The sequence below is a fragment of the Bos indicus genome, chromosome 9 (assembly GCF_029378745.1).
Source record: "Bos indicus isolate NIAB-ARS_2022 breed Sahiwal x Tharparkar chromosome 9, NIAB-ARS_B.indTharparkar_mat_pri_1.0, whole genome shotgun sequence".
Taxonomy (NCBI): domain Eukaryota; kingdom Metazoa; phylum Chordata; class Mammalia; order Artiodactyla; family Bovidae; genus Bos; species Bos indicus.
Window position 1 is genome coordinate 99192227 of NC_091768.1, and position 22899 is coordinate 99215125.

The following is a 22899-nucleotide window of genomic DNA, read 5'->3' on the forward strand; positions in this document are numbered from 1 at the left end:
AGTGTTCTCTTTTTAAATGACAACTAACTATATAAACATTGGTCCCTTGGGATTTTTTTTTTTTTTAGAACTTATATGAAAGCTGGATTTGGTACTTACAAGTTTTGTGGCTTACTTTGAAGAATTATACAGTAGCTCTGTGATTATCTTTTCAGTTGAAATACAATGCATCTATTGAATAACCTTCACTTCCAAAAGCTTGTTCCGAAGTTGTATTGTGGTATTATATAAAGTAATGTTAGGATGAACAGAGCTCACCCCAATTCAGTTCTTTCTTTCCATAGGGACGGTAACTGAGATTCAGAGAAATTAAGTAACCTGTCCATAGTTAACCGTCTAGTAAGTTATTGGACGTTGTAGCTGCTAAGGTGTGAAAACTTACATTGCAGGTTATTCGCCTTTGAAGTTCAATGTTTTTTTCCCATTATATCACTATACCCCCCAATGTTGTCATTGTTCGTTTCCTACAGAACAAATCTACTTTGGAAAATGGCAGTTGTTCAGAAAGGAGTTGGCAGTTGTCTGAAGGAGCACTTAAATATTTAATTCATGATTAGGTCAAGATCCGTGATACCTTCAGTTTCACCAGTGATCAGTGCTCCGTTCAGAGATGAAAACCTTTCCTTGAACTTTCAAAACTATGATGGGCTAGGAACCTCTGGCTTTAGTTACCCAGCTCCTGCGTCAGAAGGAGAGGGAGAGAGACAGACATCCAGCTGGGAATCCAGATCTTGCTTCAAAGCTTTTATCTTCAGAGGAAAGAAATCTTGTGAATTTCATTAATGTCAACAAGATCTGAGAAGATTTGGAGTGTTTAAGCCCTTGGGCGTCTCTAGTATGACATATGCTCTGGTTATTATAAGTCTGTGGTTGCAAAACCATTGCAACTTTGATTCACATCCGCCATGAACCAACACTCTGGAAATATCCATCATATGGTCAGACTTAAGGGTACGTTGAAAACAGTCACTTTCCAAGAGATTATGAAGTCAAGTTATCACTAAGGGGGAAAAAGATGAATCTCCTCAAAGTGACATAACAAAGCTAAAAAAAAAAAAAAAAAAGTGAAAGCATTTCTTTAGGATTCTAGAAGTAGATAACCTCAAAACATCTCCCCAAAAGGCTTCTTCTCTTATTCAATGTATAAAAAATGAATTTTGCCCTGGCTTGTCTTGCCCTCTTGACTGCCACTTCCATTCTTTCATCTCCAGAAGAATCAGACTAAAATTTACGATTATTTCCACTGTAATTTTCCAAACATTATGAGAGAAAGCACTTTTATTCTTAAACAGGTAATGCCATTTCTATAAAGTAAATTGGGTCTAAGCAAACCCCAAATAGGATACTTCTGGCAAAACAAATGTTGACAATTTAATCTAGGTCTTTAAATCAAAAACTCCTTAAAAAACAAAATATATCTGTGTCTCTTCTCACCCTTCCTTAATTCAAACTAAAAGGTGAAAGATTCAAAGAAACCATAAATTCATAAGCATTATGAGCTATCTTCTTAATGAAATCTTTTTTATTGGTGAGTCATCTTTTTAGTAGATTATCTTTTGAAAAATGTTAGTTTTATTCCACTACAACTAACATTTCTGTCTAAATACCAACTAGCGCAAATAAGGAATTACTGTTTGCGGTCGTCTCCATTTCATAACTACTAAACCAGTAAACCCAGAACTGGAAATGTGTTCAGAATCATCCAACAGAACATCTGTGATGGTTCGGCGTCACCAAGAAATATCTTATAAGAATAATATTTGCAATAGAGTCCACACACACACTCTGCAGACACCCAAACCCAGGCCCCAAGGGCTCAATTTCTCTGCAGGGCAGATGACGTCATGCAGACCCAGGCAGAAGGTGTGCAATTTTAGCTGTGGCCGAAGCCATCACTGATTACAGGACTTAACAGGGAAAACCCCTTTCAATTGGACTTTAAAGCTTTTCAAATGGTTTAGTTAAACATTTGAGAAACAAACAAACAAAAAACCCAAAAAACAAAAAATGCGCTTTCTGATCCAGAAAGAAATGCCTTTGTTTCTTCTGTTAGTACTTTTTAAAATCGCACTCAGCATGGCTTCAGGCTGTCGGCGCTGTCGGGCACATGCCGAAGGACCGGCGCTCTCGTCTCGCACTGAACTCACTAGCATCTCACCTGGGGACACGGTAGACAGGTGTGTCCTCTGCGAGTCACTTGACGTCATGGGTGCTCTCACGCAGAGGAAAGCTTGGGGCTGGACTTGGCCTCGATTCCAGTTCCCACGCCGGGCACGCAAAGTGGCCACGCTTGTCAACACGTCGGACCCCACATCCGACGGCCGGAGAAGGAGGCGGTACACCAGAGGAGGGTGTCTCGAAGCCGTGGCACGTCACAGCCGTTTGTTCCGTGACTGTAATTTGGCCTTCGGCACGGTGAGACGAGGGCTCTGCCTGGCTTCTCAGCCGCTGCTGCTGAAGGCTGCGGTGAATGCTGTTTTGTCAGGTTAATCTGTTCATTTGTCTGAGATGTTTGCTAGTTTCCACTGGGTTGGGAAGATCCCCTGGAGAAGGGAAGGGCTACCCACTCCAGTATTCCAGCCTGGAGAATTCCGTGGACTGTAGAGTCCATGGTGAATTTCATGGTGGCCAAGAGTCGGACACAGCTGAGCGACTTTCACTTTGGCTTTTCACTTTCACAGTTATTTCAAGGGCCCCCGTACACATAAGAGGTGACACAGACCACTGCTGTCACTGGCATGGCGGGTTACACCATAAAACCGGAGCTTCCAAAAGTTGGTATGTAGTGTGAAAAAAGGTGGATAACAGTAGCCTGGACCTCCGTTGAGTCGCTGCTTACCATTTCCGGATTCACTCTGGTGGTTTTTAATTGAGTTTCCCATGCTGGTGTTTTCTTGAAGAACGTCTGGTGTATCGGCTCTGAGAGGCCCCCAGGTCATGACGGTTTCAGAATGACGGGCGGGGTGGGCACAGCGCTCTCACCCTCGGACGATCAGCCCATCCACCATGTGGAGGACATCTGCCTGCACTTCTGCAGGACTAGCGAAAGCGCTGCGTCTGTCTAGATCGTGTCCACTTCTTTTCTTAGTCACGACCAGAGACCATAGGTGGTGGTGATGGTTTAGTCACTAAGTCGTGGCCAGCTCTTTGCAACCCCAGTGACTGTAATTTATCCTTCGGCGCACCACTGCCTTCCTGCCAGGCTCCTCCATCCATGGGATTCTCTGGGCAAGAATACCCGACTGGGCTGCCATTTCCTCCTCCAAGGGATCTTCCTGACCCAGGGATGGAACTGGCGTCTCCAGCGTCTGCTGCTTGGCAGGCAGATTCTTTACCACTGAGCCACCTGGGAAGCAGAAGGAATAGGTCGAGTTTATTAATTATTTCATCTGTTGGAACAGAATGAGTAATACTTCGGGTATGTTGAATAAGCAACCTGAAGTAAGCATTTGTGTGCTTTCTACTCCTGATGCCTTAAACACAGTTTTCATCTCCCTCTAGCTTGTGCATTACAGTTCATTTAACAGTATCTATACCCTTAAGTCCAGAGAAGGCAGTGGCACCCCACTCCAGTACTCTTGCCTGGAAAATCCCATGGACAGAGGAGCCTGGTAGGCTGCAGTCCATGGGGTCGCTAGGAGTCGGACACAACTGAGCAACTTCACTTTCACTTTTCACTTTCATGCATTGGAGAAGGAAATGGCAAGCCACTCCAGTGTTCTTGCCTGGAGAATCCCAGGGATGGGGGAGCCTGGTGGGCTGCCATCTCTGGGGTCGCACAGAGTCAGACACGACTGAAGCGACTTAGCAGCAGCAGCGGCAGCATACCCTTAAGTGAAGTGGCTCTGTCATGTCTGACTCTTTGCAACCCCATGGACTGTAGCCCACCAGGCTCCTCCATCCATGGAATTTTCTAGGCAAAAGCACTGGAGTGGGTTGCCATTTCCTTCTCCAGGATACCCTTAAGAGTATTGGTCAAAACACTGGAGTCAGAAAGATCCGAATCTGGATGTGACCCTCCTGAGCATCCCGTGCCCTCCCGTGCTGCCTTCCGTGGCTCTTCCTGTCCTGGGATGAGGGGGCTCGGGAGTCTGGCCTGCCCTCACAGAGAAGCATTCTCTCAGGACAGTCTCCAGTGGGGTCCGAGCAACAGGACAGAGGCCCGCTGCACGGGGCTCTGGGCTGGGTCCATAGCCCAGACTCAGTCTGGTGGCATAAACGTGACCTATGGGGACCTTGGCCAGCTCCTCAAAGGCAAGAGCCTCGTCTTTTCCATCTTGCATGAGCCCGCAGGGCCTCGCCTCGTGCTGTCTACCAAGAGCCCATCATCCTTCAGAACGGCCAGAGGTGCCACCAGCAGCAACTTGGGAAGACCGTGCTCTGGCCACCAAAAGTGTTCTTTTTCCCACTTGGATTTTGTCTTTTTTTTTCCCCTGCCTTTTTCCTGTAGTAGTAGTAACTAAAGAAAAGAAGAAAGCTTCTACACAGTATAAACTGTAAAAATGCTAAGAGACTGTTTCATCGAAACCCTCCATGATATGGGTCCGTGGCCAGGCCAGGCCCCCTGCCTTGCAGATCCACACCTGTGTGAAGGTCCGATGCCTTGGCCATGCCTTGGGGCGAGGGGGTGTGATGGTCACTTCACAACCATGAGTTCATTCACTGGGAGGATGCCCTTGACAGCAGAAAGACTGGGACACACGTACCAGCCAGTGCTGACCAAAACGGCCCTGAGGAAGAGAAAGCATCCAGGTGGGGGCTGTTTAAACAGGCTTAGGTAGAAAAGGAGGCTGCCCACGCTTCCACATTCTGCCTACACAATCCAAAACCACTTCAACGTTCAGAATGACAAGCGTCCTCAAAATGTTGGATTGTCCAAAAAGTTCCTTGGGGGTTTTCTGTACCAGCTTATGTAAAACTCCAAACAAACTTTTTGGCCAACCTGATAATTCCTAACCAAGAGACTTCCAAGCAGTAGGGTCTCGTCTCAGGCACACAAAGACTTCCAAGAGGAGAAACGGAATCCCTGGTTCTAGTCTACCTGCATAGTATTCCCTTAGAAATGCAAAGTCTGGTTTGAACTGTTGTTACAGGTCCTGTTTGTTTGGTTACTCAGTGTGTCTTTCCAGCTATTGGACAGAAAATAGACTCCTAGCTTCCTGAATTGAAATGTCATCTTCCTAACCAGAATTGACGATTGTACATAACCACCTGGGTTGTTCTTAAAGCATCCTATTCTCACAAGCGTGTCTTCCTGCGTCATCGTACGTATTTAAAATGATGAGCTCAACCTAACCGCCTCAAACTCAGATTCTCAAAGAAACTGACTCCAGAGCAGTTCTGAAATGGAGACCGCCCCGCTCACCTGCCTCGGGATGTGGCCTGACCCTAAACCCTGCCTGCTCATCCTTCCCATGCCCAAAGGAAGGGACGGTGCTTCTTTGTTGAGCTTTTTCCTCCCCCAGGGATACACATTCTGCAATCACGGAATATTCCAACTCCAACTCCCTTTCTGAATAAGCAACTGTTATTCTGCTCTGTTCTTTTTATCACTTGGTTTATGCACTGCTGAGAAACAAAAAAGCTACATAGTTCTCTTACTCCTACAGTTACATATTTTTTAAGAAATAAGAATAGGTCACTATTGAAATAAAGCGCTGCTTGTCATGGTAGCTTTCTGGGAGGCAGTGGGACAAACAGGGCGTGTTAAGCTTTCCGTTGTGTGCAGACTTTCCCACCCCTCTCTGCCCCCACCAGGAAAATATGTCTGTCCCGTGATCTATTCAGTCCTTGACCTTTTGACTAACAGGCCAACAAAAGGCGCCATTTATTGGTGATTAATTTACGTGTCTTTGTCCATCAGGAACTGGATCAAGGCTGTCACAACTCAGCACCATCACCAGTTACACTCGCCACCTGCGCCTGGGGCATTTTTGCCAGGGCTCAGCAGGCCGTGCAAACCTGCATCCTGTCAACTCCCCCCTAAGTCCACCTGTTTAGTGAGCAGGGGAGTTCAACAGGAATGTCATCCGGGCTCGGGGTGGGGGGCCCTCAGGGACCAGCCCAGACACTGTCGCTGGCCTTCCTTCAGGGCCCCCCTCGGAACCCCGGCAGCCGACCTTGCCCCTCACACACGCCTTCCTCCCCATCTCCCTTGTCACACATGTGACCTGTTTCCGGTCCTGCTGCATCTTTCTTGGACTGTGTTGCTTTGGCCTCCTCTCTTGTGGAACTTCTTCCTTGGTGTCTTTTCCTCTCCCCTGTAATGCACATCACTGACCCCTGCCCAGTGCACACACACACACACATGCTCACAAGCTTCTTCCTCATTCTCTCTTTTCTGTGTGTGCTCGGTCGTGTCCGACTCTTTACAACCCCCTGCACTGTAGCCCGCCAGGGTCCTCTGTCCATGGGATTCTCCAGGCAAGAATACTGGAGTGGGGTGCCATGCCCTCCTCCAGGGGATCTCCCTGACCCAGGGATCGAACCTGTGTCTCCTGCATCGGCAGGCGGGTTCTTTACCATGGAGCCCCCTGGGAAGCCCCTTCTTTCTTAATCCAACTCCAAACCTCCTTGTGTTGGAAACCCCCTCACATGGATGGATACCATGCTGTCCTTGGTGGGAGATCCTGACTGCACTGACTCTCTTCTCAGACCACCTGTAAATCTTGTTTTGATTTTAAACTATTTAAGTATTCGTCTGTATATATTTTTAAAGTTTACCTTTAGCTGAAAAACAACCAGGCAAGAACTCTTTGTTCAAACATCCTATCTCTTGTTTATTCTGTACAGCTATCATGTATGAATATTTTAGACGATCAGCTACTCTGTAAATCAACCTTTAACTTAAATCCAGCTTTCTCCATCACAGCAGAAAGGCTTCCACCATGAGAAGGGCAAAATCCACCTTATGACGATGGCTTTGCAAACCATTTTAAGTTCATTCGTTATGAAAAATGGATATGCACTGTAGCTGTGTAACTCATAACCTTTCTCTTTCAGAAAATTAGTAGTATTTCTGCCTGCCCTCACCCCCCACCAAACAAAACTAATCGGGAAAACCATGTCCTTTCTCTGCGTTACACAAGACAGTGATATTTCTCTAACAAATTTCTGGGAAAATCAAGCAAAAGAGCTGCTTATCTGTGCTGTGTGGGATTGTAATTGTTACCTTTATTACTGGTCTGAACCAGTACTCTGTCTTTTTTAAAATGTTCAAAATAACTGGGGAAAAGCAGCTTTGAAATGCCATCCCCCCCCTCTATTATTTTCACATTCAAGCAAGCTAAGCATTGGGAGCTGAATTGAAATCTGAATAAAATGAATACGTTCATCCGGGAAAGTGCACATTTTCCAGCTGTAGCTGCTCTCCCCATAGCGTCCCCGGCCTGAGCCCTCGTCCTCACCCCGCCCTCCCAGCCTCTCAGCCCAGCCCGTGGCCCTTTCCTTTCGTCATGGATCAGGTGCTGTAGTGTCAGCAAAGGCACAAAGGTGACTCACTTACTGGGAGAATGAGCGGTGTTGAAGCCTTTAGAAATCTGGGCGGGAAATACAACTCACAGGCCGGTCATGACTATTCCTGGGCTTCCCTGGTGGCTCAGATGATAAAGAACAGGCCTGCCGATGTAGGAGATGCAGGTTCGATCCGTGGGTCGGGAAGATCTCCTGAAGGAGAGCATGGCAACCCACCCCAGTATTTTTGCCTGGGAAATCCCACGGACAGAGGAGCCTGGCGGGCTACAGTCCACGGGGTGGCAAAGAGTCAGACACAACTGAGCAACTAAACAAGAAGGACTATCATTAGGTGGAATTTCTGTTCTCTGGATGGGAGCAGACCCCCACGCACCCGGGTAACCTTTCAGGTGGGATGCGATCAGATGCTTCTTATCCAAACACTTTGAGACCATGAGACCCAGGCTCCCACCCAGGCCGTGGACGGCCAGTGCAGGAACCCCTTCCTGCAGAGTCTGAGAGGCAGCTGAGCGCTCACTTCCAGGCTCAGGGAGGTGAGACTTCGGCCGGGTCCTCCAGGTGCGCCCCCCACCCCCGGGGCAGTCCGCCTGCCTGGACTTAGACCCCAGCACCAGCAGAGCTCCCGTCCCTATGAAGCCGTAACTGAGGACTAGGATCGGGGCGTTCAGGAAGAGATGAGGAAGAGACGGCAGGCACAGCCATCCCCGCTCCCAGCTGCACCCCCAGTGATAGGGAGGGGCGGGGGTACTAGCGGAGGCTGAACACCGGGATTAGTGAGGCCGGGAGGGGACAGCGTGCACCACGCAGATGCAAGCCCCAGACGTGGGCATGGGCTAAGGCCTCCGCTGCACCACGTGTCCGTCTGTGATCACGCAGAGCCAGCACCGTCGTCTGACCATGGGCCCTTCCTTCTAACTAGGCCATTTCGGGGCTTTGAAGAAGCCAGCGTCCGGGAGAACACTCTTGATGTAATTACCGGGTCCGAAACAGAGTCCCTGACTTGTGAGCTGTGCTGTAACTGCAGGTCACCTGGTTTTCATTTACGCCCTGATGTCTCCAGCTGAGATGACTTTTCAGAACCTCACTTTTGTTTACACTCTGCTGACCTTTCATCAGTTCCCTTCTAGTGGGATTTTGTGTTGTGGTCTATCTGTCACCACTCCTGAGACTCTACCAGCATCATGTCAAATGATCCGACATTGACAATGTCAAACATTACATGCTTGTGTCTCGTGGCATAGGCCTTGGAGACCAGTGCCTAGACCCATGCATAGGACTTTTTGGGAAAGCGCCGCGTAGTAACGGGCCTCTCTGTGTGTTTACATGAACCAGTGAACTCCGGGGATGGCATTGACTACAGCCAGCAGAAGCGGGAGAACATCGGCGACCTGATCCAAGAGACGCTGGAGGCCTTTGAGCGCTACGGCGGTGAAGACGCCTTCATCAACATCAAGTACATGGTCCCCACCTACGAGTCGTGCTTGCTGAACTAGCAGGGAGGCAGCTGGGCTTGGGCGGAGGGGGTGCTCCCCAGGGTGCTCCCCACCACCCGTCTCTGCCGCTGCTAGCATCTCCTTATCCACAACTTCGGCCGCTCAGCGTTTCCACAGCTGCTGAAACAGCGGCTCACGGGCCCTCGGATTGTTAGCCCTGTTGAGAGCAAGGCTTTCCCATACATAAATAGTGCCTGTTTCTTAGATTACAATAGTGTACTGTGCTTATTTGTTCCAGGAGAAGAATTGCTTCTTTATCCAGTTCGGAAAGAAAGCAGGAGTCCGAGTTAAACCTTCGGTTGTATGGACAATAAAACTATGATTTTCGTACGCAGTTCAGCAATTGTGTCTGCCTGCCCTGAGGGTGATGTCAGAGGTTGGAAGGGGAGTGTTTAGGCCGACTGCTTAATAGGTGTTGGTCATGGACCCGGGGGCCCGTTCAGTAGCACCTCCCCAGCAGCTGGGTAGAACAGTGTGCTTTGACACTTGATAGAACAGTGGGATCTATGCCCCTATTACAGGGGGACAGTTTCCAGCGTGTTCCGAACCTCGATTATAAACATAACTGATGCTTCTGGCCCACCAGAATTTGCAGGGCTTCCCAGCTTATACTGGGGAGGGGGGCACAGGGGAGGGGGCGTGGGTCGGGTATGAAATGCCACGTGGCACACGCGACTGTTTTAAACCGCTAGCTTGCTTCCTTGTCCCCCGTGGTCCGACATTCCTGCACCCCAGGACCCCGGTGTAACTGACAACACGCTACCCGGCAGGCGGTTTGGGGCCTCTCATCAAGATGACTTAGGTGCATTGTAGCGCTCACCCTTGGGAACAAGTCAAGTCCTTTTCCTCCGCAGGTCTCCTCCCGCTGGTGGGTTGGGTGGGTTCCCATAGCACCTCTCGCTGAGTCTGATGGCACTGTTTGGGAATTTTATTGAGATTAAAAAAAAAAAACAAAAAACAACACATGAACTGCTTCATTCAACTGAGAAAGCAAAAAGGTGTCCAAAGAGAGGCATGAGTGTAAGGTGCCCAGACAAGGGCCTGCAAGGTGCGGGGCACTCAGCTCAGAAAGCTTCGGGTGAGGGACCCCGATTCCACATGCCTGCAAGCTGCCATGGCTGCCGGCGGTGTGGGCCAGGAGGGTCTTGGTCTGCAGCGAAAGCAGCACCTGCACAGAAGGGAGGAATTGAAATGTGTCCCTGGGAAAGTGAGCCCTGGCCCCCAGGTGGTTGTCCGTAATTATTGAAGACACAAGTGTCCAGAGGCAAACCCCGAGTTTGAAAACTGGTTCAGTATTCATCTTCCTTGGTGCCGGGCTCCGCATATGAAATCTAGCATCTGAGTAGCTACCACCTAGTTCCCGAAGCATTTTTTTTTTTAAGGATAAATGGAGATACATGACCAGGTAAGACAAATTGGCTTTCGGGTATAATATCAATACTTGGAAAAGACAGAGCTAGAAGCAGACATAGAGAGGTTAAGACAGGTTTTTCTCCAAACTATGGTGTTCCACTGTACCCAGCAGCTGTCTCCCTGGCATCAGCGACGTTTGAAGTGACCCCTAAGTCCCTGATACTGTCAGTCAGAAGGATCCCGCTGTTGGTGCCTTTGAATGTTCCTGCCACAATTTCCTCCACGGCTCCATCGGGACTCGGGGACCAGCCTACGGTCTCACTCTCTCTCCTGCTCGTGAAAACACCTGGAGTAGAAGCGAGGAGACCTCCCAGCCTCTGAGCCCAGAGTCCTAACTCTGGTGTGAAATTAAAACACGGAGGTTCCTTTCCCAGCTCTCTGTCACTTATTAGCTGTGCCGCCTCGGGCACATAATTTAACTTCTCTGAGTCTCCAGTTTCCTCAGCTGTGGGAACTGAACGTGGAGATTACTCCTACCCGCAGGAAGGTTCTAAGAACTAGAGGTGATCTTACTGAAATACCTAGCATAGTTTCTTACACCTGTTGGTCTTTACTGTAAAGGAACAAGACATGAAAAATGACCAGCTTCCACCCCAGCAAAGCAATATATAATTGGGAAAATCCTCAGATGATATGGTGCCTCCTAGAAAGCAATGGTGAGCTCTTTGTCATAAGAAAATAATTTTGCAGAAAACCAAAGCAACTACAGATATGGCAGTGGTCTCCAGAGATTTTTTTTTAATGCATTGTTTTACTAGTATAGAACTAGGAATGGCTGCCTTTTCTGTCGTCTCGATCCCAGGTGGCTTCCTCCCTGTCTGTAGGAACACACAGAGGAAAAGAGTGGGTGGAGGTGAAGGGGGAGAGAGCCCCAGGTACCCGGGGAAGTGCCCCCCCCCCCACCTCGTGGTCAGCCCAGGTGGGCAGGTGCCTGAAGGCATCTCACACCACGTGAGCAGATGGCAGAGCTCAGAGCTCAGAAATCCCTGAGCAAAGGCCCTCAACGGGCTGCTAAACTCGGGGAACACGGGAGAAGCCCACCAGGAAAGGGAAACTAAGCTGGAGGAGAGATGCTTAGGAGCAACAAGACAGAGGAGGCCCAGAACAAGGACTTCCAACGTCTGCGCGAACATCAAAGAACGTGGAAGGCGGGAAGCCCAGAGCGCCCCAGCTGCTTCTCAGATGGGTTGACAGTCTATTTGTGGAAGAAATACGCCGCGTGGAACCCTGGGCCTCCTGACGATTCAGAAGACCGGGAGCTGGAAGACGAAGCCGGAGCGGAAGTGTCCGAGGTAGAGCACACCTCTCGGAAGAAGTCAATCCACGGGCCCGCTGACGCATTCCGGAGGGACACTTCATCAAGGCTGGCAGGATAACCAGGCTGCCACCTGAGAGCTCTTTCCCTCCCCAGCTTATCCCTGTCCAAGGAAACAGCCTGGAGGCTAGAGGGGTGGAGCCACGTGCAGTGCAGGGGAGGTCCCCAGCGGACCAGGGCCCCTCACATGTGCCGGTCTGGGTTATTATAGCACTGGAGCTGCTGAGAGAGACGTCGGGGTTCACACAAGCCCACTGCCCCCTGCAAGTCGCCTCCGTGGGCACACCCTCATCTTCGAGGGAGGCTCCCCTACCAACCCCCGGCACCACCGCCCCGCCCGCCCCACCCCTCGCCAAACTGTACGAACAGCACATCATTTTACGGCCCAACTCTATCTGGAAACATCAGACAGAAATTCACAGTTGGAAAATTATGCGAAATGGTTGCATGCTTGGAGAATATGGCCTTCAAAGCTGAAGTTTTCTTATGTAAACAAGCCTCAAGTTTTTTCAGGGTTTGCCTACACGCAATCTAGAAACAGGAGATGTTTTGGTGCAGGAGGAGGGACGTCCCAGAACACTGTCATTTAGAGAAGCCGAAAGGAAGTCCTCCTACTTCAATACCCACCACATCGCTTACTTCTCGGGCTATGCTGAGACATTCATCACTGGCCTTCTATAAGCAGAAGCTGGGAAGCTCAAAGACTGCTTTGAAGAAGTAATAAACCTGAGGAAATATTCCATGAACATTTTTCTAATCATAAATTCCTACTCTCTGATGGGATTTAAAGTGGAGTCAGAAAACCTCAAATGCTTTCAAAACAATTCTACCCAGGAAAGCATCCCTCTTCTAGAAATGTACCAGTGGACCGGTTTTTGAAAATTCTCTTTCGAAAACAAGAAACTTCGAGATTTAAGCTAGAAATGACCATGCTTCCTTCCAGTCACACCAAGACAATCCGTGTCCACAATTCAAATATTCGGCGTCTGGCAGGCTGTGCCCCAACACATAGCCTCCAGACCCGCAGTGCCCCGGCCAGGAAAGGCCACTCGGGTGGTGACCAACCCCAGCTGCCCCTCACCCCACTCAGTCCCCAAGAGGCTCTCACAAAACCACCCTCTTTATAAGATCCAGGAGGAAGGGCTTTCCTGAGCTCCAGCAACTTTTTTTCTTTCTTTTAAAATAAGAGATATTTTGTTTATTCCAATAATAAGATACTGGAAGTGAGTTAAATATCCTGGTTACTCTGTGCGCTGGACTCAGCATTCCTTGCCCTGATAATGAGCAGAGGAGGAAAGTCCATTTTGAAGTGGGAACTGCCAACCACTCTACTAGGCTTATTTGTAATTGGGGTGTCTTAATGCATCTGGTCCCATCACTTCATGGCAAATAGATGGGGAGAGTGTGGAAGCAGTGACAGATTTCATTTTCTTGGACTCCAAAATCACTGCTGATGGTAAGTGCAGCTATGGAATTAAAAGATGCTTGCTCCTTGGAAGGAAAGCTATGACAAAACTAGACAATGTGTTAAAAAGCAGAGACATCACTTTGCCAACAAAGGCCTGAATAGTCAAAGTTATGGTTTTTCCAGTAGTCATGTATGGATGTGAGAGTTGGACTATAAAGAAAGCTGAGCGCCAAAGAACTGATGCTTTTGAGTTGTGGTGCTAGAGAAGACTCTTGAGAGTCCCTTGGACTGCAAGGAGATCCAACCAGTCCATCCTAAAGGAGATCAATCCTGAATATTCATGGGAAGGACTGATGCTGAAGCTGAAGCTCCAATATTTTGGCCACCTCATGAGAAGAACTGACTCATTGGAGAAGACCCTTGGGAAAGATTGAGGGCAGGAAGAGAAGGGGATGACAGAGGATGAGATGGTTGGATGGCATCACCGACTCAATGGACATGAGTTTGACCAAACTCTGAGAGACAGTGAAGGACAGGGAAGCCTGGCGTGCTGCAGTTCATGGGGTCACAAAGAATTGGACACAACTTAGCGACTTAATAACAACAACAATTCAAAAAATACTCTAAGCATCCTCTCTGCTCTGCAGTGGGGGGAAAAAAAATAGTAGTACTTGGCTTAATCAAGAACACTTTCCTGCAGAAAAATGCATATTGGTGTGGAATCTGATTTGCCGGCTTCAAAGTGTGAGCATGTGGAAGCTGAATGGAGATCCAGAGCACCAGTCGGGCTTTGCTTCTGGGAAACCCCATCAACAGCAACAGTTTGTGCTGATGCTGATGTTAAAGGGGAACATAGGAGCCATAACCACCATGATACAGCTCGGCATGGGCTCCTGGGGAAGGAAGGACTCTATTACTTCTGCTTGCATGAAGCTGTCTGCTTGGATCTCACCTCTGGTGCAGTCTGCCTCTCTGGACAAGTTCTTTGGCCACCAGCCGGCTCTCCCATCACCCGTGAAGGATGTAGACAGACATGGGGCGGAAGGAGCTCTGCAAGTTGGTTCATTAGCCTTTCTCTATTTCAGGGGTTGATTTTTTGCCTCCTCCGTGGGAATATTTTTAAGGTATTTGGATACTTTGTTTTTCCTTTGCCAAATTCCTGTAAATTTCAATCTGACTGAAAGGATTTGTTCTCTTCCTGTGTGTGGCAAGTCTAAAAAATGTATTTCGCTGGTTTCTTTTTTCACATATAAAGTGTTGAGAAGTAGCCCCTCATCGTGCCTTCAGAGTATATTGTAGGTGCCGCCCCCTCCACTCAGGTAAGTGCAGGTGGCCCGCAGCATTTCCATGTTGATTTCAGGGCAACTTCGGGTGTTCCCGAAGGGAACAGGGCTTCGGCACTGCTACGTTCCAAGGTAAACCCAGTTCCACCCAGTAAGAGACGGCAGCGCCCCCATTAAGAGCGGGAAAAGAGGGTGTGTGCTGTGTCCCCACCTGGTGACAGTGGCCAGGGAGAAGGGGCGAGTTCCCTTAAAGGTTAAGGGGCTGGTGGGTGCTCAGACCCACAGCTCCAGGTCCCTCCATGCCAGTCGCGCCTCTTCCTGACCCCTGACTGTCCTGGGCCTGGGCTCCGGCCTCCATCGCCTCCAGCCCCAGGGTTCCGATGCCGTCTGTAAGCCCCCAACCCCCCAGTTTAGTCCCGACCTCCCTAAATTCGCACAGGCTGCTCCACCTAGATGTCCAAAGGCTTCTGAGACCAAAACCCTGGTTCCCTGCACCCTCAGTCCTAGTCCTCCCACCCTGATGTGCCCCCCTCCACGTGCTCCAGCTTACGCAGCGGGCACTCGCGTCACCCCTTCCTCAGCTGGAAACCCCAGAATTCTTCCTGACACATCTTCCTGGGTCCTGACGCAGCCTGTCTGCCAAGCTGCTCCCAGGTCTGACCACGACCCCTAACACCTTTCTTCCAGCCTCGTCCACGCGGCCGTCACACCCAGATGACCAGCTCCCTCCGCACTCCTGGGAGCCAGGGCCCCTGGGGCCCAAATGCCGTGGGATCGCCCAGCTGCTCACAGCCCTAGACTCCCCAGTCCCACTGCGCTCCGTGCTCCTCCCAACCCCTGGCCCCTCCTGACCTGTCTCCTCCCTCCCGTCTCCCTCCCCGTGTTCCCCCAACGTCAGCCCTACTGACCTCGACTGTGACTCACAAGTGGCTTGGCGGGCGCTTCCCCAGGTGCTCTGCGGGCCCCTCTCCTGAAAGATTCCCTCCACCCCCATGTGCTGCTGCCTGATCCCTAGTTTTCTTTACTGGCCTCAAACCCTCTGAGTACTAGACACAATGGACGTGTTCGCTTGCCTGTCTGTGGGGTGTGGGCTTCCGTGAGAAAAGGGTGATGGCTTGGTCACCCCGCCCCCCCCCGCCGTGTTCCCCTTGCTGGGGGGCATGCCGAGGGCAGGGTGAGCACCAGGGAGCGGGGTGGGTCAGTGAGTAAGCAGTCTTATAGACCAGGTGCTCCACCCTGCAGCCAGCTTATCCGAGAGGCAGCGGCCCTGCCCCACCTGGCGGAGGAGGACCCATGTTTCCTCCAGTGTCACCCTTGGGGAAGAGGAATGATCAGCGCAGAGTGAGACCCGCTGGAGACCTCAGACTGGAAAATACGAACAGACTCTGCTGTCCTGGGAGGAAAGCGAAAAATGAAGTCGTTCAGTCGTGTCTGACTCTTTGCTACCCCATGGATGGTAGCCCGCCAGGCTCCTCTGTTCATGGGATTCTCCAGGCAAGAATAATGGAGTGGGTTGCCATTCCCTCCTCTAGGGGATCTTCCCCACCCAGGGGTTGAACCGAGTCTCCTGCATTGTAGGCAGACGCTTTTACTCTCTGAGCCACCAGGGAAGTAGCTCTTTAAAAAAATTGTCCCTCTGATTGCGTCCTGGGAGAGGCAGGCACTACTCCTTTTAAACCAAGGCAGAGGAAAGTATTTTAAATGTCCTCGGAGGCTCTGGGGAACACAGGTCCCGTCTGGCTGTTCACAGACAGCAAGTGGCCTGCGTGTGGTCTCAGGGCAGCTTGGACTCACTGGTTCCACCTCCCGAGTCCTCACTGGGATCCCCCAGGGGAGCCAGACAGGTCACTGGGAGCACCTCCCGTCACAGGGGTGTCCCCTGTGGGGAACATCGAGCACAGATGGACCCAGATGTCTGTTTAAACCCACGTCCTGCAGGAGGCTGAACGGAAGCAGCCTGAGTGTCCTGACCCTGCTGACCCCCAGAGTCACCCCCTGGCCCTAGCATGGTGTTCTCAGAGTGGGCTCCCTGGTGCAGCAACAACAGCCTCACCGGGGGCCTGGACGAGTCCAGCTCCTCGGGCCTGGGGCAGACCTGCTGAATGGACACTCCAGGGTGATGTCCAGCTTCCCTGTTAGAACAAGTGCCCCCAGGACCCGAGGTCTGGAAACCAGTGTTCCGAACCAAGGTCTCTGCTCTAACGTTGATTCCTTCTCTTCCCAAAGGCGAGGCTGAAAGTCGGTGGTCCGTGAGGGGGGTCTCCACAGCCCTGTGTTCAAGCATGAGGGCTCTTCGGGGGACTAACTTAATGTAGCTTTTAAGAATAATATGAAAGCTTCAACCCTAGTCGGGAAGCTAACTAAATTGTCCTTAGTCTAGAGAACAAATAATACGTGTACCTTAGAAAAATACGGTTTCAATCAATCAGTTACAAAGCCAATAGTAAAAACCTATCGTTTTTGCTTCAAGTATTATCGGGGGTGGGGCGGGGGGAGCTTAAAAAGTCTCACTGTTCAAGAAAACACTTCCAAATATTCAATGTAGTGTCATCTTTACATTTAAAACTTTTTTTTTAATGGAATCATTTATATTAATACACAAAGGAAAGTTTCTCATGAACTGCTCAAAACTCAGAGAATTAGGATCAGCAGTTGTTATAAAACACCGCGTGTGTGATTTTCCTTGGTAGATGCCCTCACTGAAGTCAGATTTGAAATTAACACTGTGTCTGTGGCCCAGGCTTAAGGCTCTGTGGGTTGGTGACAGCCACCTACAGCTGAAACTATGTCCCCACACAGCACAGCCCATGGGTGTCACTTGATTCAATGAAATGCAGAATAGGGCTATTCTAGAGCCAGGACTTTAAATGGCCTTTTTGTCTCCTCCCTCGTACATCTGGGCAGCAAACACTGCATTAAAATGCAGCAAGAAAAACGTCCCATGAAGAACTTTATTGACAAAAAGGTAAAAGTTTAATAACCCTTCAGTAGGCTCCATTCAAGAGGGGGCACTATGTGGGTAGGATTTTTACAGTTCTCATAGGAATCCTCTGTATTGAAAGAATGTTTTCAGTTTAGAAGGAACTCGACTGCAAAACATTCCTGAACTGTGACCATCTCTGCCTTAAATGTGATATATTTGGTGGATCTTTGTTTGCTGAGTGAGGAATAAACCTGCTGAAGTGATTTTCCCTTCACAACAAAAATGACCCAAACATTGAAACTGATGAAAACGCCTTATTGAGAGGTAATAGATGGAGCCTTCTGGTCTTGCCGGGCTAGCTAATAACGTCACCGCTAAGCAAAGGCCACATAGCTGACAAATACCACAGCGCCTCACAAGAGGTCAGAGTTCCGGCTGAATAACGTCTTTCTCTGGAAAATCTATCAGAACCTACAAAGCAGTTACAGCCCAGAGAGGGCCTCCTGTCCCCCAGCGAGAGGGGCCCCCATGAGGCTCCCCCTACTCGAGGGGGTATCGTGGGCCTCAACGGCACACGGGAGTCATACCCACCGCTCTCTCAGAAGATCAAATACTGTACTTTTCCCCAAAGGACGTAGAATCTGAATCCTAACAAGCAGGACAGGATCTCAGGAGCTTTGCGACACTGCTGGGCTATGGTTTAAAAAGGAAGGTCTCCTGGGTGGGTGTACAAGGAGTCTAGACTGACTTGAAAAGAAGGAGATCCGATTCCAATCTAACCATTAAAATTATGTCCAGGGAGGGGTGTGGGGTGGGAGAGAGTTGCCAGCACAGCGAGTCGGCATTCAACTTTGATTCAGGTCAGAGTGTGTTAGTCACTCAGTCCTGTCTGACTCTTTGTGACCCCAAGGACTATAGCCCACCAGGCTCCTCTGTCCATGGGATTTCCCAGGCAAGAATGCTGGAGCAGGTTGCCATTCCCTTCTCCACGAGTCTTCCCAACCCAGGGATTGAACCTGGGTCTCCTGCATTGCAGTGGATTCTTTACCACCTGAGCCAAGGCCAAGGTTTAACTTGCAGGTCACCACCTCCCTCTAGATGGTGTTGACCTTCCAAGACAATTTCTGAGCCTGTTTCCCCACTTGAAAGACTACTTCTGAGGGTACTGAGAGGATTAAATGAGGTATCTTGTGACAGTCATTTAAAACTGTGCCTGAGACTTAATCTTTCAATGGAAGACCTCCAGAATTACGAGGGTAGATGTAAACACAGAACAAATAATTTGTGTACACATCTGTGCACTGAAATCCCAGACACATCCATCTCAGAGCAGGTGTCCATCCAGAGCACGCCCGTCAGCCCTGTGTTTCTGGGATGCAGTATGGTTTTCAATGTGATGTGGGACCCGCATCCCTGAACAGAGAGAGATGCTACTCAGGGAGAAGCCTGTTTGCTTCCGGCTGAAAAGACCGAGGCTAAACCTCATCTCCCCACGCTTCACACCTGGGAAGTGATTTTTGGTGTTACTACAGGAGTCCAGACAGCGTTTATTTGCAGCCACAGTGGGCACAGACTCTGCGGCACTAACGTGTTTCTTCAGCATTTTATTTGTGAAAATGTCCACTCTGTGCCACTGCCCTGCAAAGACGTGTGTCCTCCCTGTGTGCACAAACACACACACACCTCCCAGCCCTCCTCCCGGCCACGTCGTGTCACCTTCTCTGCGCCTCCACGTCCTTACGTCACGCGCTTCTCCGGGGAACTTCCAGTCCCTCCTGGTCTTAGAGACCCGGGCACAATCAGTGGTTGGACCAACACGTCCGCTTTCCTGAGAACCACAATCTTCCCCCCACCCCTTCCTGCCACAACCTCAGCTCGGCTGCCAGGAGCGTGTGGAGGACGCCAGGCCTGCTCTGCACAGCTGGGTCCACACCCGTGGTCTTCCCTGACTCGGGGTTGCCTCTACCCCCTTCTCTTCGGAACCTTCCAGCATAGCCAAGATTTGGAAGCAACCCAGGTGTCCACGGATCATGGATGGATAAACACGTTGCGATTTACATACACAACAAAGTATTCCTCAGCTATAAAAAAGAATGACACCTTGTCATTTGCAGCAACAGAGATGGGTCTGGAGAGCGTTATACTAAGTGAAATAAGTCAGAGAAAAATAAATGCCATGTAATATCACCTATATGTGGAATCTGAAAAAGAAAACAAAACGGGAAGACTCACAGTTACAGAGAAGGGATGGATTAAAGAAGGCTCTTTAGAGGAACAGACTCCCAGCTGTAAGAGAAATCAGTCACAGGATGTCAAGTACCACACAAGGAATAGAGGCAGTGATATTGTAACAACGTGTGTGGTGATGGATGGTAACTGGTCTTACTGTGGTGATCACTTCATAATGTAGAAAAGTGTCAAATCACTGTGTTGTATACCTGAAACTAATATGTTTTTGCATGTTCATTATAATTCAATTTAAAAAGGGGGGGAGGGGTTCAGAGACGACGAGGGCGGGTCCAGAGTGGGTTCCCAAATCCGGTGGGAGGTTGGCCCACAGCAACTCCCCGGCCCCCAGCAACCCTCCCGTCGTTCTGAGTCCGTGGGATACAATTAAAATCTTCCGGAAGCCGGGAAAGCTGTGAAGAACAGTTTATGCAAAGGTCAGAGCACAGAGGTGAGGAGGTCTCCACAGCCCCCTCTGATGCCTCACTTTGCCTCCGGTCCTGCTGCCCCTCCACCTGCCCCAGATGCCAGCGTGCCCAGGGGCTCCCGCGGGGCTCAGGCCGAGACGCACCCTGCCGGGGTCACAGCCTGCCTTCCATCCCTCCTCCGTCCTCCCCCTTCCAGGCCGCAGGCGCGGCGCCCTGAGCAGGGACCCCGGGGACCAGCGTTTCAGCTCCTCCACCAGGAGCTCTGGCCACAAAACGGAAGCCCCTGGGCCTCCGTTTCCCCTTCTGTGAAGTGGGGTCATAGAGCTCGACCTTTGATCTCAAGTCCCTTCGATACCGGACTCTGGGACCCTATCCCGTGCTCCCAGGCTACTGAATAAAGCGGGGGCACAGTTATCTCGCCAGGGCTCTGGGCCACCCTGCAGAGGCCGGGGAGCTAGTCCCCTCCGTGAGGCTGCTCAAGCTCCTCTAGGGGGAAGTGGGCCCTGGCCCAAGGTTGTGCCCGGGGCCTGGGAGAGCGCCTCCGTGCCAGCCCGCGGCCCCCCGCCAAGGCCGCTTTCACCGCGGCTCAAAGGCCCGGGGCGGCCCGGGGCTCCGACACTTTCCCACAGCCCCTGTCCGCCGGGGCGGGCTCGCCGTGGCAGGCGCGCAAAGAGGCTTTGTCTCCCCGGAGCCGCGCTCTCCTGCCCCGCGGGCTCCCTCCTCGCCCCTCTAATCCTTCCTGGCTCCGGGCGCGCACACCCCGAGCAGCACCATCCTCTCGGCGCCATCTACCCACGCCCCTCCGCGTGGTCCCTGGATTCTCCAACCTCTTTTTTCTGACACGTCTTAGCATATCGGAAACGGCCGCTTTGGGGGCAGTTTCCAGGTCAGGTGAGGCGGAAGAAGGCACTCTATTCTACAGGAACAGAGGGCGGCTTGAGCCCAAAACAGAAGCAGGGGGCAAACGTTTATAACGTGACCTCCCCCCACCCCCCCACACACACGGAAGACAAGGCGGGCTTCAGGACAGCCCTCTGGGTTCTAAACTGTCTTCCTAACACCCGGCTGTTGCTGATCATTTAGTTTTCGCCCCCACGTGTTCTAATCCAGCGCTTACAGGTGGAGTGGAGTCCCAGAGGATGCGGGGTCCTCGGTCTCCCTTTCTCACGACCCTCCAGGCAGCGCAGGGCTGCAGCTGGAACACTCCACAGCGACTCTCAGTTCCCCCGCTTCCCCCACTCCCTTTCCCACCCCAGCTTCTTTTCCTGTTTTTCTTCTCCTTTTCCTGCCCTGGGGCCTCTCCTAAGGTCCGCGGGGACAGTCCTGGGTGTCTCAGCAAAGTCCTCCCACAGTGAGCCACTAATGAGCGGGGAACAGGTGCAGCACCAGCAGAAGGAGGAAAAGAAGCCGAGAAAATGGAACCGAGGTTGGCTTCCGCGTCTCCGTCACAACTGGGCAGGGAGGTGACAAGGGCTGTGCTGGGCTGCACCAGGGCCTGAGCTTCCTGGGGGCTCGGAGCTGTTCTCTGGCTCCAAGGAACCTCTGCCAAGGGGGCTAACAAATGATGCTCTCCATCGAAAGAATAAGATTCTACCTGAAAGAAAGTTCTCTGGTGCCACGATTCTCCAGGAGGCAAGCAAGAATCCATCCCTCGAGGCTGTGCGTCATTTCCTCCCTTTTCTCAGCTGCAGTCTCTGCACTTCTGCTCCCTCCCCCAACACACCTCTGTGAGCTTTCAGGCAGAGGGGTCCTCTCAGTCCTATGATGTATCAGAACTCTCTTCAAGAACATCATACAGAGACTTCTCTGGAGGTCCAGTGGTTAAGACTCTTCACTTCCCGTGCAGGCGGTGCCGGTTCAACCCCTGCTCAGGGAACCAAGAGCCCATGAGCCACACAGTGTGGCCAAAAAAATAGAAAGAAAGAGCATCATACACCCAGCACTGGCCAGAAACCCAGAGAGTGGGAATTTGGAATAACTGGATAAAAACACACGACTTTGCTTCTTGTCAAAGATCAATTCCTATCCATCTATCTTTGATAATCGTCACTGAAAGATGAGCAAAAAATTCAATTCATGTGGTAAATGCCTGTTTAACAAGTTACAGTGCTTTATTAAGGAAGAGAAACATATCAATTTTTAAAAGCTATGGTCAAAAAAGTATATGAATGGCCAGTAAGAACTCAAAAGAAGTTCTCATTATCATAAACCACTGGGGAAATACAAACTGGAGCCACACTGAAACGTCAGAGCAGAGCCACCAGACTGCAAAGAATAGAGATGCTGATGACACCAGCACTCCCTTCCACTGTTGGTAGGAGGGGAAATGCTACGCCCACCTTAACCAGGACTCATTAATTTCACTCCTGGATATCTACCCAAGAGAAATGAAAACTTCTGTGTACTCAGTTACTTGCACATGAATGTTCATAGAGCTTTATTTATCATAACAGAGAACTGGAAACAGCCCACACGTCCATCCACAGGAGAATGGATGGACTAACTGCAGTCTGTACAATACAACACTGCTCAGAGGAGGCAGTAAAGGGCTGACGCCCGCACGGCGGTGGGTGAGGCCCAACACCATGCGGAAGAGAGGAGAACATGCAGTTGATCCCATGTCTGTGAGGGTCTTGCTGTTGTTCAGTCACTAAGTCGCATCTGACTCTTGGCCACTCCATGGACTGCAGCACGCCAGGCTCCTATGTCCTTCACTATGTCCTGAAGTTTGCTCAAACTCGTCCACTGAGTCAGTGATGCTATCTAACCGTCTTATCCTCTGTCACCCTCTTCTCCTTGTGCCCTCAATCTTTCCCAGCATCAGGGTCTTTTTCAACTAATCAGCTCTCTGCACTAAGTGGCCAAAGTGTTGGAGCTTCACTATCAGTCCTTCCAATGAACATTCAGGGTCGATTTCCTTTAAGATTAATTGGTTTG

General features: G+C 50.5%; 1 protein-coding gene and 1 long non-coding RNA gene across 3 annotated transcripts in view; one reads left to right on the forward strand and one right to left on the reverse strand.

The window, feature by feature from the left end:
* PACRG (parkin coregulated) overlaps nucleotides 1-9300 on the forward strand; it is a 529211-nt gene extending 519911 nt beyond the window's left edge. Inside the window, exons 5-6 of one of the 2 annotated variants that reach the window (XM_019967667.2) lie at nucleotides 8806-8926; nucleotides 9205-9300. In XM_019967667.2, coding sequence (XP_019823226.2) covers nucleotides 8806-8926; nucleotides 9205-9280 — 197 coding nt within the window. In that variant the 3' untranslated portion in view covers nucleotides 9281-9300. Of the gene's footprint in view, nucleotides 1-8805 lie in introns of both variants that reach the window. The other variant, XM_019967668.2, reaches the window with a different exon arrangement.
* Nucleotides 1053-21740, reverse strand: LOC139184814 (uncharacterized). The gene is made up of 3 exons (XR_011568333.1): nucleotides 21557-21740; nucleotides 9787-9881; nucleotides 1053-3346 (listed from the first exon to the last, which is right to left on the reverse strand). It is a non-coding gene; the product is annotated as an uncharacterized lncRNA (long non-coding RNA).
* Between the last annotated feature and the right edge of the window lie 1159 nt (nucleotides 21741-22899).